General features: G+C 41.8%; 1 protein-coding gene across 5 annotated transcripts in view; it reads left to right on the top strand.

The window, feature by feature from the left end:
• apbb2b (amyloid beta (A4) precursor protein-binding, family B, member 2b) overlaps positions 1 to 15,655 on the top strand; it is a 57,844-nt gene that overhangs the window by 26,552 nt on the left and 15,637 nt on the right. For 3 of the 5 annotated variants that reach the window (XM_039613548.1, XM_039613546.1, XM_039613547.1), the window contains exons 5-12: positions 4,654 to 4,898; positions 6,117 to 6,248; positions 6,773 to 6,841; positions 7,646 to 7,696; positions 8,687 to 8,772; positions 9,074 to 9,134; positions 12,714 to 12,860; positions 13,382 to 13,509. In XM_039613548.1, the coding sequence (XP_039469482.1) occupies positions 4,654 to 4,898; positions 6,117 to 6,248; positions 6,773 to 6,841; positions 7,646 to 7,696; positions 8,687 to 8,772; positions 9,074 to 9,134; positions 12,714 to 12,860; positions 13,382 to 13,509 (919 nt within the window). Of the gene's footprint in view, positions 1 to 4,653; positions 4,899 to 6,116; positions 6,249 to 6,772; positions 6,842 to 7,645; positions 7,697 to 8,686; positions 8,773 to 9,073; positions 9,135 to 12,713; positions 12,861 to 13,381; positions 13,510 to 13,564; positions 14,768 to 15,655 lie in introns of those variants that run through there. The other 2 variants (XM_031751003.2, XM_039613549.1) reach the window with 2 other exon arrangements.

The raw sequence follows: 15,655 nt of genomic DNA, 5'->3' as shown, positions 1-15,655 counted from the left end.
CTGCCCATACTGTAGTGCCCCCTATCTGCTTTTGTCAAACTCACGTTGACAAATCTGTGTTGTTTTCCCAGCAGTGTGATAGATTCCTCTGTGGGGATTGTGGGCTAGAGGGCTGGTATGACCCTGCTTTCACACAGAGGTGGCAACACACAAAATACAGAGTCTAAGAGGGTCCTTCAAGCCCTATTTATAGAAGTCCAACATTATCGCACAACATCCTGCGCTGTAAAACAGAATTCATGGTACAGCATTCGTGATAGTTTGTGTAGGTATTTGAAGTATTTTGGGACGTGCAACTGTGCAGTCTGTCCAAAAACCAATGCTGATTAGAGCAGCAGTGGAGAACAGTGGAGTTCACCGCAAAGAGCAAACAAAATTAAAGTTCCTGTTCTGTTCTGACTCAAGTTAGTAGCTAAGCTAAAGGACCAACAACCATTGCCCAGACAAGTAGGAAACAGTTACTGGCTGTGGTGTCAGGGGACAACTACATGTACACCAGTGTTCGGCCAGGTTGGTCCCTTAACTCACGCACAGTATAACTGAATGGTGATTAGTGCCAAAAAAGCAACGCGTGATGCTCAAAGTGTGTTTGAGACAGTTGCATGTCTCTCTACCTCTCTGACCCACCTGGTCCTCGCACCTCCACTGGATGAGATGCTGAATAAAAGCCGATCTGGAGGTTGCCAGGACAACCAAGAGAGGCTGGAAAAGAGGGAGAAAATAATAAACCTAGAAATTTGATAAGGATGACTGTGCCACATTTTTAGCCTCCTTCCATGTGCCCCGGCTGCATGTTTGGTTTAGGACAGGAAAGGGAGGGTAGAGCTTTCTTTTTTCTTTTGTTTTGTTTTGTTTTCTTGTTGATGTGGCTGATGCTCCAGATAGAGAGGGGAGAGACAAGCAGCAAACACAGCTCAGCTGCAGGGGGAAACAGCTCCCCCCCCCCGTATAATTCTCCATGTTTGTCTTTCACTCCTGTTTTCTTCAGTCGCAGGCTCTCCATCCTTTTTTTTGCTCCTCCTCTCATTCACTCTTTCTCCCCATGTTTTTTTTCCTACTGCCTCTCTCTTCACGTCATGTTTTCTCTACCTCTCTGCCTTGATTTGTCCCCCCTCCTCTCTCTCTCTTTCTCTTTCTCTCTCTTTCCCTCCCTCCCTTCCTCTCTCTCTCCCTCCCTCCCTTCTTGGTCTCCTCACCCCCTCTGCTGCGGTGTCCCCCTCACTCTGATCACTGCTTCCTTCTCTCTCTTTCCATCTCTGTCTGGGCTTCTCTCTTTGGTTACAGCATTGGGTTTTGCTGTATGAGAGGCAGCTAGCTAACTATGATGCTGGGAAAAGACTACATGCTGGCCATTGTGATTGTCAATTACGAGGGTAGGTGCATTTTTACGGAGTTGGCCGGAAGCTGGACTGTTGTCTTAGAGTTTGAATGCTGTCTGAGCGTGCATGTGTCTGTGTCTTCCTACATGGGGATGAAGTTTATTTCTGTAATGACATCATCTGCAGAAACAGTCAGGTTTGTTCATGCTGTGTTAGTATGTCCATGCTGGTGTGCATGTGTGGGGTTATCTGCTGAGAAAGTGTGTGTGTGTCTGTATGTGTTTTGCTCCAGAAGCTTGCAGCTCTCCCCCTCCCCCTGCTTAACTGTACTCTGGCATGCAGCTGCATGCTAACCGAGGCTATCACAGGCTAACTGCTACGTAGGTCCCCATTTCCACCAGCTGCGTAGGTGCACTTTAACAGCATCAGTGTAAGCACACCAAGTCTCCTAATGCTGTTTCCTTACTTGCCAAATTGGTTGCAGAGAGTGACACTGATAACTTTGAGTCATCGTGTAGCCCTCAGACCTTTCCAGCCAGAGATCTCCTCTCTCTTTTCTCCTTCAGTGTTTCTCTGTAATGTTGTTTATGCAGATGCATTAATCCACATCCAGTAGTCATCTCATGCTGGCACCCATTCTAAGTCACCATCTTTCCTCTCGCTCACAGCAGATGGAAACGCTCAGATTCTCTCTCTTGTAGTTTTATTTGCTCTGACCTATTTTTCATTCTCAAAAGACTCCAACTCCCAGCAGTCAGTGCACCACCACACTGTCTTGAGCCCTGAGGGATGTCCTTATCTCCCAGCGTGTGCGTTTTTCTATATTTTCTGTGATTTATGCTCTTTGAGATAAACTGAAGTCTTAATAACTTGTGTGTGCACGCATGTGTGTCTGAGTGCCATCACAGTCTGGCCCGACCTCGTTGTCACAATGACATATGGCCTGCTGTCGTGGCAACGAGCCCACTCGCTGCGTTTCATCAGCATGGTCAGCAGTTCAAGAACGCCTTGCAATCACACAAACGTACATAAATACACGCAGCACCAGCTGACCGGCCCCTTGGAGCTTATATCACCTTTATGAGTTGCTACATCCCCGACAGAGTTTGGGATCGTCTTTACTACGCCTGCCACGACATCATCTCCACACAGGCACACAAAGATCCCATCAATACTTCACTCTGTCTGTGTGTGTGCACGTGCATGTGCATGCTGCCAGGAAACTGCAACCTTCACATGAGATGACTTTTAGTCCAAGAGTGAAGAAAAATTAATTTAAGTACTCCATCTCCACAGAATGTGTTTGTGTGTGCGTTTGTGTTTTCAAGGTAACAGCTGTAGCTCCTCTAAATATATCACTGCCCAATAAATTATGCTAACAGACATCTGCTCTGTTTGCTGATGTTGTGTTCTGTTGGTGGAGGAAAGTTTAATTTTCACATAAATCTGTACATGCATATATTCTGAGAAGCAGACTAAAGCACAGATGAGACTTTTGCTGTATTTGCATCTCGACTTTGGAACAGTCGCCTCTTCACCATTAGGACCTCACCAACACTTGACATGTTTAAAACCCCCTGTAAGACACATCCTTACTCCTTTGAGCTTTTGACACTTTTTTTTCCCCTTGTCTTTTTGGTTTTGATCTTAAGGTTTTCTGTGTATTAGGGTTCTTTGTTCTGTATTGTTGATAATCTGGCTTTCTGGTATTTCTAAGGGTTTATGATTCTTTTTTTCCTTATTGCTGATACGAGTTCCCTTTGGTGTTGTTTCATGCCATTACTTCTGTGTTCCCGTTCAAGTCCTTAAGCTCTGTAGCCTTCTGCTTATGATGGTAATTCTGCTTTTTTTTTTTTTTTTAGGTTCTCATGAAATTATTGTTATCTGTGTCTTTAGTTTCTTTACTAGTTTGTTAATCCCTGTTTCTGTTCTCATTCTGTTTCTTCAGTCTTCTGTCCATATTTCTGGTATTTCTATGTCATTTTCACATGTGTGAGTCTGCCATCTGTTACTTTGGTAGTCTTTTGTCTCTTGTCTCTAGTTTTACTTCCCCTGTCTCGTTATTCTTGATTTGTTGCTGCTGTGTTTCCCACCTGTTTCCTTTTCTCTCATTACCATGTGTGTATTTATTGTCCTCCCCCTATACTGTGTGCTCTCTTGTTTTGTGTGCTTCCCTATAGTCCTGGATTTGTATTCTTGGCTCCTGTCCTGTTTAGGGTTTTTTGTGTATTTAAGGAAGACTTGACCATTAAAGCTGTTTTGAAGTCATTTCCTGTCTCATGAGTCCTGCATCTGGGTCCTAATCCCACCTTCTCCACAGGGTTTCATGAGTATTTAATTCTATGCACTTTACTGTTACGGAGTATTACCCCTCTTCTTTCCACTTAATTGAGCTGTATGTCGAACAATGAACAACTTTGTGTATGAAGTTTAACTACTATGTTGCTTTGATTATATTTAACCTATAGCTTTCCTATGTATAAAAATGTGAAGGGGAAAACGTCACCACTATGGGAGAGATGAGACACAATTTTAATGGTGGGTGGAGAGGAAATGCTCACAGGAAGTCCTAAAGCTATCTGAGCCTATAACAGCTAAACTGAGGGATCGGGGTCACCTGAAAGTTTTGAGTTGAAGAGAGGACGTCTCTTCTGAATCTAAACTGGTAGATGGGTCCACAAGTGTAGGGCCTGATAACTGAAGGCTATGTCTCCCATTCTACTGTTAGAAGCTCCAAGATACCATAGGTGGGATTATTTGGTACTACAAGGAGTTTAACGTTAAATCGAAGAACAACAGATCACACACCCATGGAAATCAAGCGGCACATTTATCTAAAACAGGGTTCAGTGAAGAAGCTAACACAATTACCAGGGCCAGTGAAGAACAATTCTTCATTTGTGTCACGCTGAATAAACTGTAATATGTTTTAAGTACTGAGTGGGTCGCTCATTGAGAAAGTGTCTCAGCTGCTTTAGATGTGAGAGAAATCCTGATATCTGTGTGTTTGCTATTTCTTTTTTTTGCCCGTGTGATATCTTTCATTTAAAAAGTGTGTAGGGCTTTGTTTAACAAATGCTACAGAAGTGCTTTACAGGCGTTCTTGTGCACATAGAGATATGGTTTGTTAAAAGGGACAGCTGCAGCAGATGCTGGTAATCCAGCTCAGCTGTTGACGTAGCTCAATGTGGGTTCACTTTGAATTAACTGTATGGTGCAAAAACAGCCACAGAGACGGGAAGTTTGGGGGGAAACGGAGCAGGAGAATGATGGCCTTACACACTGCATCCATCCATTCATCCAACCATCCAAATGTGTGTTTTTCTTCCACCAGATATTTGGAGTGAGCAGTCATTCCAGACAGACCCTGACCTGCCTCCAGGATGGAAGAAGATTACAGACATGGCTGGTATCTACTACTGGCACATTCCTACAGGTACCACTCAGTGGGAGCGGCCCGCCACTCATCCACAACCCCCTGGACAGATGGAGTCCACGGCCCTGGGTGACCACTCAGCCTCAACACCACGTAAACCTTCCCTGGGCTCACTCAGCCCCTCACCCACTCCAGACCACGAGGTGAGGGACATTACAATAAAGTGAAAAACATCACTTTAAGTCTGTGCTTTCAACTGCTTATAAGAGATACATGGATCAGACTTCACATTATGACCACTGTGGATGTTAATTTGGCACATACCACCTACCTAATCTTGCTGCAGACCATGTGCAGGATTTGCTTGAGAAATGAGTCCGATCCACAGAAGCCCCACCTCAAAACTTACAGGACTTAAAGGATGTGTTGCTAACATCTTGGTGCCAGATACCACAGCACACTTTCAGGGGTCTAGTGGAGTCCATGCTTTGATTGGTCAGGGCTGGTTTACCAGTATAAGAACACGATATTAGGCAGATGGTCATAATGTTAAGCTTGACCGTGAGTTTGACTAAGTCATGCTTTCAAAATGCATTTTTTTTCTTCACAATAAGAACTGCCTGGTCTTAAGTCTGAATTTATGATTGATTTAGTGACTGTGATGTACAGTGTCTATTTGGTATAACCTGTACAGCACTTTGGTCAACTGAGGTTGTTTAAAATGTCCTATAAAAATAATCTTTGACTAATTTGTATAGAAAACAGTAATTTTTTTCTTTTTGTAGTTGAGAATACATTCTGACGAAGGCAATCAGCTGACAGCATAAGTGAAGAGATGAAGGGAAAGTAATGCAGTCAAACAATTTGATTTAAAAACAAAGTAATAAAGTCAAACTTTAATGCAGTGAAGGTAGTGTATCTATTACTGGCTACAATGCAATTTAGTTGATAATGAAATTTCTCGACTCTTAATAACAGCTAAGCATTAATAAAATTGGAAATGTCACAGCGATTAACATGAAAATGTTTATATTGAGCTTTGGATTAGCATAAATCAACAAAACCGCACACAGCACAGAATAATTATGAGGAAAACTGTAATAACACCTATGTTGGAAATGAATTAAGCACTCTGTGCTGCTCTTCTGGGAATAATATGTACATGACTTGTACTTAACGCTGCTGTGAGTTTTTATGAACAGGTATTTTTACAATTTATAATGTTTATGCAACTGACATGAGGACCAGTCGGTGCTGCTGACAGCAAGATTGTCAAGTGCAAATGACGAGCGTTTCTCTAAACAAGAGGGGAAAAAAATTTATTTCTTGAATCCATTAATCATCGTTGACTCCAATAAATATGGATTAAACAGTGTGTCTTTATGTTTTTTTAATACCTCTGTGTTTCCATGTGCTTATAGTCATGCCAGGCCGAGATCTTCTTCAGGGGGTCGACTCGCTCGGGCAGCACCACCTCTGACAGCTCAGTGGAGCCTCTGTCCACTCACGAGCCCACACTCCCCACATGTGGATTTGTGAACAGCTGTTACTTTGTAAGCCACCATCGTTTTTGTGTTACATTGTACTTCACAGGAGTCTGTGATATTCATCACGGTTTGCAAGAGTTATTTTCACGCTTCCATGTGTCAGTTTTAAACGGCGCAGTGTATTTGTCTGGGTTTCAATGTAGTTTTATTTAAATGTGCATCAAAGCAGCTGGGTAAAGGGAGTGAGAGGGAGAGCACCACTGACACTCCAGTCCGGTAGCAGAATACAAGAACACTGAGCCGATCAATCAGTCAATCATGTAGAATGATGGGTGGAAATGTAGAGAGGAAAGGAGATGGATAGAGAGCGGCCCCATGTAGATAAAATATCGATCCAGTGAGAATGGACTGATGTTGACAGATGGATGTGCCTCAATCTCATTCTGGCACATCCATCTGATGCGATCGAGCTCCAGACTGCTCGAGTATCACCCAGCTGCACAAAAGCTAAAATGGCAGACAGACCAACTCTGTGCAGCAGGATGTCACTAAACAGAGTCTCATCATTTCTCTCTCTGATGTCTCTTTAGCCCCGCTCCACGTCTCTGCAGGGTGTGGATCAAGACTGTCGCTCTCTGCGTCACGAAGATGAGGACAAGGTAGGAGTCCCAATCTGCCCTCAGACTTGTAGCATCTTTTTTCACTTTTTCCTTAGTTCTGTAAATAATTCCTTCTGCACCCGTACGTGTATATTACTGTATTTGCCTCCTTGTATCATATATAGAGGAGTCAGTAAGTGTTTGGACTCTGACACTTCAACATGCCTTCCCTCATAAAGACAACATTTGACAACCAGAGACTCACCCCTCAGTTCAGAAGAGAGCTCCTAGTAAGCTTTCAAGGGGCAAAGACTGGGAACAAGTGTAATGGTCATCGGACATCAGCTGCAGTCACTATAACATCTAGTATTTAAGCTTTTAGTAGTGTGACTTTTATAATGATTTTCTAGTTGTATTGATGTCTTTTTCTACTTTTTCTCATCTCTTTGCACACTTTCAGTGTAACTACTGTATCTTTGTGCTGTAGTAAAGCTTGAAAACAACAGAAATGGTGTCACGGTCTAAACAGTTGCTGACGGGTCCTGTATGTTTGTGTCGCTTACATTCTACTAATCAAGAATCGACAGATTCTCAGTAGCGAGGTGAATGTTCAATGGGAGCAAAACGAATCGGGGAAAACACGGAAAGTCCCGTTGGACTCTTCTTGGCACTTTTACTTTTATTTAGGAAATGTTTTGCTGCTTTGCTCCGTATTGCAACCAGATCTGAGTGTAGAGTAAGCTGGTTAGCTAACAACATTGTTCTGTCTTTATCCCCTTGCCCCCCTCTCCACCCAACCTTTGACTCCCAATCCTTGACCCGCCACTGTGTGTGTGTGTGTTTGTGTCTTAACGCCGAATATAGAAACAGGTGTGGAGTGAATTTGGCGGAAAAATTGATAGTGAAATGTGGAAGGCAAGTATAATGCACTCGGTGTCAGTGAGTCTTGTTCTTGGTCTAACCTCACCAACTATTTGAGTGTGTGCATTTATACATCCTGTGCTGAAGTTCACTGCCTGGGCAAAAAGCATGCGTGGCTGATGCTTGAACGTAAAAATATCTGCACAAACCGCAGCCTTTGATCATGCCTGATGTGTAAGAACATGTCTGTTTACTCGACTCCAGCGACACATTAGGTTGTTTCTTTCTTTACATACGCCAGTAATATATTTTCATCTTTCTGTTCTGCTGGCACAGATCTGACTGCGTATTCACACACCAGTGTGTGTACATACCACATAAACCTTTTCCTTTCTGAATGCAGCATGCCCCATTACACATAACACACCAATGCCATTTATCCATCCAGCAGCAGCAGCAGCAGCAGCAGCATTCGCTCCACACTTGGATGCATGCTGGCATTCACGCTGAAGGGTCAGAATTTACATCTGTTTCGTGTCTTGTAGCGCCTCTACCACAGGAGCTTGTGCCCCATGAATTTTATGACGGTTACACATAGGTGTTTCAGTTTATAGCGGTAATATTTCTGGACATTGCCACAGATCTGGCTGGAGCAAAATGACCAGCAATCCTGTGAAAATAATCTGTTTTTTAGGAGGGCTGAGGAAGAAGGAGTAATTTTATTTTTTTTAATAGTAGGAATCCCTAAAACCTATCCATATTAACATTAAAAGGATAATGCCAGCTCATCTTCTTATTGCTTGTTGTTAAATCTGGATGTCTTCATCAGAATCTTATCTGACTGCACTTACTCCTGTTGGATCATTCAGTTTTGTTTTGTTTTTTTAATTCAGGAGAGTGTTTCAGTAACAAAGCCACTATCAAAACAATCAGTTTATATTCTCATACAGTATTCCAGGTTGCATGTGTAAAAGATGCTTTAGGGTGGAACCCCTGCTGGATACGGAGGCTTATTTTGCTATGATTTTCACATATGTGCATCAGGACCTGCAGGCAGCCACAGTGAACCCCGACCCCAGTCTGAAAGAGTTTGAGGGTGCTACGCTTCGCTACGCGTCACTCAAGCTAAGGTAAAATACAGAAGACACAAAAATCCATCCAGCCTCTGTGCATGAATCTCTGAAAGCCTCCAGAGCTGCAGTTATTAAACAGATTGTCTTGTATTTTAATCTCTTCTTTGTTTCTCGGAGATTGTATTTAATTAAAGTGTAACAGGTTTAGCCAAAGCAGCCAGTTAGATCCTCTCTTCAGGAAAAGGGTCCATGTTCTGCTAGTGTATCGACTGCTTGTAGCTTCTGTAAATTCACACATCAGACAGAAACCTTGCTAACAAAGCAGCTAATAGTTCTCTCATGTTTAAACTATTTTCAGGAGCCGTCCAGCAGCAGAAGAAGAAGAATCCAGCAGTATTAACAGTGACCCCGAAGCAAAGGTAAAACCCTTTTTCTGAACTTTATTCACGTAAAGGTCAGCATTACGCACTGGCCTTCGAATGTCTTTATAATGTGTGGTCTTAGACACAGGACAGGCTGACTCAGGTGAGGTTGTTCTGTAGCTGCTGCCTCTGTATTTAAAAATGGTATGAATTAACTTAAAAGATCATTTTAGAATTTAAGTGCCAAACAAGCTACTTTTTATAAAAGTACTTCAATTTTTTCAGTGTCTAAAGTTCGTCATTCCAGACTTTTACTTGGCTTGTCTAATCCTTTAAACTGTTAAAGTTACACTCGGCTTTCCAGCACTCATGATCTGCTGCTGTTGGTATTGGATGACTTTATTTTGTGAAAGAAGAGAAAGCTTGCCCCCCAGTGGTGGAAGAGGAAAATACAAGTTATGCAGTTAACTTACACACTGCTTCTTCTCTCTGGGATAACTTCCTCGGAGATGAAATTGGCTTCAGTGGTGGACCCCTCTTTAAGCATCCAAACCAGAAATTCAAATGAGACATTTAAGCCTTTAAGGAGTCTCAGGCTCAGTAAAACTTACTACTCTGGAGGATGGCATTCATTTGCAAAAGGTCACCTCGGGGTATAAATTAAATTTTAATTTGCTCAGTGTTACTCAGACCCACTGCATTCTGTCATAAGCTGCAGCAGATTCCGGTGAGACTAAAATAAATGAACACAATCCACAATAACCAAAAAATGTACTGACAATAAAGCACAAAAAACTTGTACACATTCATTACATTTATGCATGTTGGTATTTGCACACTATCATACATACTGTCTAAGGGTTTTTTTTTTTTCATTTCCCACCCAGTTTCATCAGATAGTTATAATTTCCCTTCATCTAAAAACCAAAGTTTTTCAAACATGTCAGCCATGTTCCTTAATTTGTGCCCCATTTTGTCTATAAATAACAATTATTGTATTATCGTTTTCACTTTGATTAAATTTTAAGGTTTATTTGAAACTATTTAAGACGTGTGACAGTTTTTACATATCATCCCTTATTTTGATAGATTGAGAGAAGAAAATGTGATTATTTTGACCACAGTTCTTCCAGCAGTATTAAGTAAGAATTAGGAAATATTTAATTTAATGAGCACTTTTCTTGCAAGTCATCGGTTGTTTAATAATTTGCCATGAATTAAACACGCTGATACATGTCCAAGATACATTGCCTTAAGTACCTGTATGGAGTTATTTACCATTAAACTTTTGATATAGTCCCTTCTTAAGGTCATGTGTAAAGTGATGTGTTGTAATGTAATATTGAACCTACAAATATCAATATAAATTGCATATATCAAAAGATTTGCTAAATTAGATTTTACTAATTTGCACATGTAACAAAGTGTTACATGTGCATAAATACAACAAATGGGTCATTTTAGCCTGTTGGTAGGTGGTTGCTAGGTATCGTGTGACATCATGAACCGTCAGCAGACTAAGATGTAGGAGGATTTCAATTTTGTTCTAGTTTCCAACCTTTTTCCTCATTTTGTCTTTTTTGTACCCACTGTTGCTTCTGATTCTCCTGATGGTGGTATAATGATAATAATAATAATAATAATGATGATAATAATAATAATAATGATAATAATAATAATAATGATAATAATAATAATAATAATAATAATAATAATAATAATGGTAGTAGTAGTAGTAGTATTATTATTAATTGTTAAAGTGCTGAAAAAGGTTCAAGGTGTGTTTGGCTCATCAGAGTTTAAACTCAGTGGGTTGGTTGGTGTCCCAGCCTTCACAGTCCTTAGGCAGCAGTGACACTGTGATGAAGACCAGACACAAACACATGCCTGCAGCTCGGGCTTTTGATATGGCAACACGCTCGGACACTCGCATGTTACAGAGAAGCAAATCAGCCATTGCTCTTTTAAGATTGGAGTGATCATTTTTCTGCCTACAAAAGAAGTTAATTACGTATTAGATCTCACTCTAAAGCAGTTTCAGCCTAGCATGAGTGGAAACATGACTGCATTAGAACAAACTTGCCACGAGTTGGTGTGACTGTGACGGTCTCTGTCTCCCTCCCTGACCTATATAGAGTGCAGAGTGCTTTCTGAATGGACTGCAGAAATCCAATGAATACTTGATGAGAGCAGAGGGACTGGTCTCACTCCTCTCTTTGTCTTTAACTTTCTTCTGTTTTCTTCATCTGTTTATCTTTTCTGTTTGTTTGGTTTCATCTTTAAGAGGTTACAAGTTTCCAATCTCAGATGTGTCATTTTAAACAAAGTGACACTACCATTAAAGGTAACAGGGGCATATGACCTTTAAACTTGCTGTCTGTGTACAAAAAAGTTACTTTACTGTTTTCCAAAAAGCTGTGATGCTGTTTAAAATATAAAAACCCAATGCAGTTATTTACAAACCATTTAAACTCTCTCTGAATATATCTGAAAATAGCTAAAGTGCAAAATATCACTGACTGAAAAAACTATTATTTTTTTTTTGTATATTTTTATATATTTATGCATGATTTCTGTTGTGTTGCATCACCTTGTCATTTAACAACACTCGAAGGGAACTGGCATCTCTTACTGCTCCAGTTGTAAAAGGGAAACAGACTGCAGGCAGCTCAGTTTAGCACCCGGACTCCTTCATTATGGAGCCACGCAGTTGTTGCACAGCTCCAAGAAAAAGATTTGACCCTTTGGAATTACCAGGATTTCTGCATTGAATACTCATAAAATGCTGTCTGCTATTCATGATGGTCACAATTAAATTAATGCTCTTCACTTAATAGCTTTTAGTCTCAGTTGTTCTTCAGAGTGCTTTTTTCCACCTTTCACTCATTCAAAATCAACTGGTATGACAGACTAGCAGCAGATTGCATCAACATGTGGACGGGCAGGAGACTGACCCTGAGACTAACCCTGCAATTAATGTACGGCTCACTCTTCCACACAAGCCACAACCGCTAAAGGCAAGCGCAGTGTATTTACTGACAGAGCCTGCTCTTGAGAATGATCTGTACATGTGAACCATTCATTGTCCATTACAGCAAGCTTAGAGGAGCTTAGAAAATATATTAAAGTGATGCAAGATGTAGAGCAATCCAGAAAAAGACAAACTGTGTCCTGTACAAATAGAGGACAGTCCGCACTAGTGTTGAGAGGAGGTAAGAAAAAAGAAAAAAAAACAGAGTAACAGCAAACTGGCTGCTGGCAGCTCTACAACTTTGTAAACCTTGTGCCCCATAGTGACAAAACGGCATTAATAAGGAATTGGATTACTGGAAGGACAATATACCCAACATGTGTGAGCGTCACGGTTCGGAGCTGCTTGGCTACCTCAGAGGTCTGAGAAACATGGCAGCATACTTTATAAACATTATAGCCGATCTTTCAATATTGCAAGCACAGGTGTGCAAGTTATACACGCCTCCAACATCACCATGTTTGTGGTGCCAAGGGATCCGTGATTCCCAAAAGAAATTTCAATTTTTTAGTTCTTCAAATCTTGGGATGCTCTTCCACTTCTTTGATTTCTTTGTATTTGTTGTGTATGATAGTGTGATCATCTGTTGTGTGCATTTCTTTCAGTGTTTCGCCGTGCGCTCTCTGGGTTGGGTGGAGATGGCCGAGGAGGACTTGGCTCCTGGAAAGAGCAGCGTCGCTGTTAACAACTGCATCCGTCAGCTGTCCTACTGCAAGAACGACATCCGGGACACCGTTGGCATCTGGGGAGAGGTGATGAAGACTCTCCTGTTTAAAATAAAGAGCAGCATGTTTGCAGCTTTTAGAAGGAGAGGAGGAGGGAATGCTTAGGAAGATGAATCGGAAGAAAAGCGTAAAAGAAAGAAGGGAGCAGCACCAGTTAGCGTGGATAACTGCCTTCTGAAATATGTGTCTAGAGACGGAGGGAGGGAAGTAGAGCAGTGCTATGAAGTCTCTGCGGTGCGCTTTTATTTAATGTGAAGCGACAGAATGGACAGAGAGGGCTCGATCCCTCTTTTAATAACCTTTCATCTCCCAGCACCCTCTTTCTAGGGTTTTATAATTTATTTAGAGACCTTCAAAGCTAGAGAGCTCACACGGACACACATGTACACACGGATAAATAAATATATGCAACAGTTGTACTGAAAGCTGCCGGCATTTAAAGGACTGTTTTGTTTTTTTTGTTTTTGCTGTGACTCTAGCTGCAGGAAATAAGGATCGCATATTTTTATGATGAGCTCTGAAGGATTTGTGTGTGTTTGTGTGCCCAGGGGAAGGACATGTACCTCATGCTGGAGAATAATATGTTGAACCTAGTCGACCCCATGGACCGCAGCGTGCTTCATTCTCAGCCAATCGCAAGTATCCGAGTTTGGGGCGTTGGCCGGGACAATGGCAGGTTAGTTTTTTTTGTTTTGTTTTGTTTTTATTTTTCCCTTAAATTTGACTTTCCTTTTCTCATCTCCATGAATAATTTACAGTGTGTATAAAAGCACGTCTCACACTGTGCTCAAAATCAATTCCCTGGAATGTAAATGTTCAGAGAGATTTCTGTATATTTAGCGGTAATCTGGGTCCTGACTCATTGATGCCAGCATCCTTTTGTTGTTTAGCGTTTCAGTGCTTCGGCTCATAAGTCGATGGCGAATTTCAAACACTCGCTCAGTGAAAGGTCATGGGAACAAATGAGGGCAAGCAGACAGGTGGCAGAGTTGACGTGGAGGAGAGGGGAGTTGGTGATTGATGAAGGGGAGCTAATGTCAGATTAATTCATCACTACAAAGTCGAGGATGGCACAGAGAGTGGCCTTTATTCTCTTTCACCACAAATCCCCACCTGACTGTCTGTCCCTCACTTTCACCTCAGCTTGACTGGGCTTCACTGACATCGTGCTGTCACTGTACACGATAGCTTCTTGGTTTGAGCTTCCTGAAGTAAGAATGAGATAAATATTAAAAGAAAAGGAGCTTCAAAATTCTTTTTCTGGGCATATGAAGGTTAAAATTAAGCCGTGTGCAACCAGCAGAGGACGCTGTGCACTGCTGCAGCATGCACACTACAGAATGTAGGTTATGAGGCACAGCCGGGTGACTGGGGACTGAAACAGTTGGTGCTTACTGTATAATTCAATCTGGCATACACACATGCACGATCACGGGTGTACTCAGGAGACGGGATGGGGCTAAAAGCTTTTTGGAATATGCAGAACCTCACAATCCTGATGCCTTGGGGGTCCGTCTCTCTTCTTTCATTCACAAACACGCAGTCGTAATCGCGCAGGTGTCGATGTTATTCCGTATAATAAAGCTGAAAATCCCTCCACCACATGGACCACAAGCAATTTTCCCCCCTCTCCAAATGCTTTATTGGGATCTGTCACATCTACATATGGCTGGATAGTCTGAACAGTGGGCTGCAGCAAAGGGAGGAGGAGAAGAGGAGGTGGTCAGAGGGAGGGGGATCTGGCAGGAGAGAGGGAGAGGGGAATGAGGCTGCCAGAGGGGGAGGTATGGTTAGTGCTCACAGGGTGTGGAGCAGACAGGTTGAGGAGAGCGCGCGTGCAGTGCAGTTCGGTATCACCAGAAATTGATGGTGTGAGTCTGTAAATACGCCTCCCGGTCACGGGATTACCTGCCAGGATAGGACGACAGACCCCTGTAAGTACATTTAAACACCTCATCCTCACTTTTGGAAGCATCGCTCCTGCTCTTTTATTTAAAGTAAGAAGAAAAGGAGGAGAAACCACAGATAAGAGGCCTTTTGGAGGGTGTTTTTTTTTTCTTTCTTTCTTTTTTATTACATGTGTATGATTGGAGGTGTTTATCATTACAGTTTTTTGGGGTTTTTTTTTTTAAGGAAAAATACTTGTTTACTCTCACCCTCTTTCAAAAGAGCCATTCTGACATGTAATGGGGGTGGACACAGGTGATGCTCGTCTTGTTAAGAGTCTGTTTAGGTGCAGAAGTTCAATTAAGAAGCTTTCATTTCGTGTTAAAATGGACTTTTAAAAAACAGCAAGAAGCTCCAAACAATGTAATTTGTGTTTGTCCAGGATTAAAAATACAAGAGAGGAGTTTTTTTTTTTTGGTGTATCAGCAAAAATTTTAAATTAACGACTGCATGCTGGTGTAAGTTTATGAAAGCTTTTTTGTTGTTTTTTTAGCCCAGTTTCTCTTTTGTTTTTACGAGTCACGGTCCGTGAGCATGTGGATTGTATTGAAACCTGCACAGAGCAGGGATTTTCCCCTGTCTCTCTGCCTCTCTCTGTGTCACACACCCCAGTGAAGTGGTTGTGTCAGCACTGGAACCATAGCCCCCAGAGCCCTCTCTTCATGTGCTGCGAAACTCATTATCACCACCGATTACACATCCTCACAGCAACCTTGACATTTTCAGGGGCGTTGGCATGATGATAAGATTATATTAGAAATGAGATATCATTCCCACTCTCTCTCCCGCCCCCTCTCTCTCCAATCCTCCTTTTTTCCCCCCTTTGACTTTTATCTTCTTCTCATCGGGTTCTTTTATTCTGCTCTCGTCTTTAG

The sequence above is a fragment of the Oreochromis aureus genome, linkage group 6 (assembly GCF_013358895.1).
Source record: "Oreochromis aureus strain Israel breed Guangdong linkage group 6, ZZ_aureus, whole genome shotgun sequence".
Taxonomy (NCBI): domain Eukaryota; kingdom Metazoa; phylum Chordata; class Actinopteri; order Cichliformes; family Cichlidae; genus Oreochromis; species Oreochromis aureus.
Note: the sequence above shows the minus strand (reverse complement) of the source record. Positions and strands in the feature narration are given on the sequence as shown.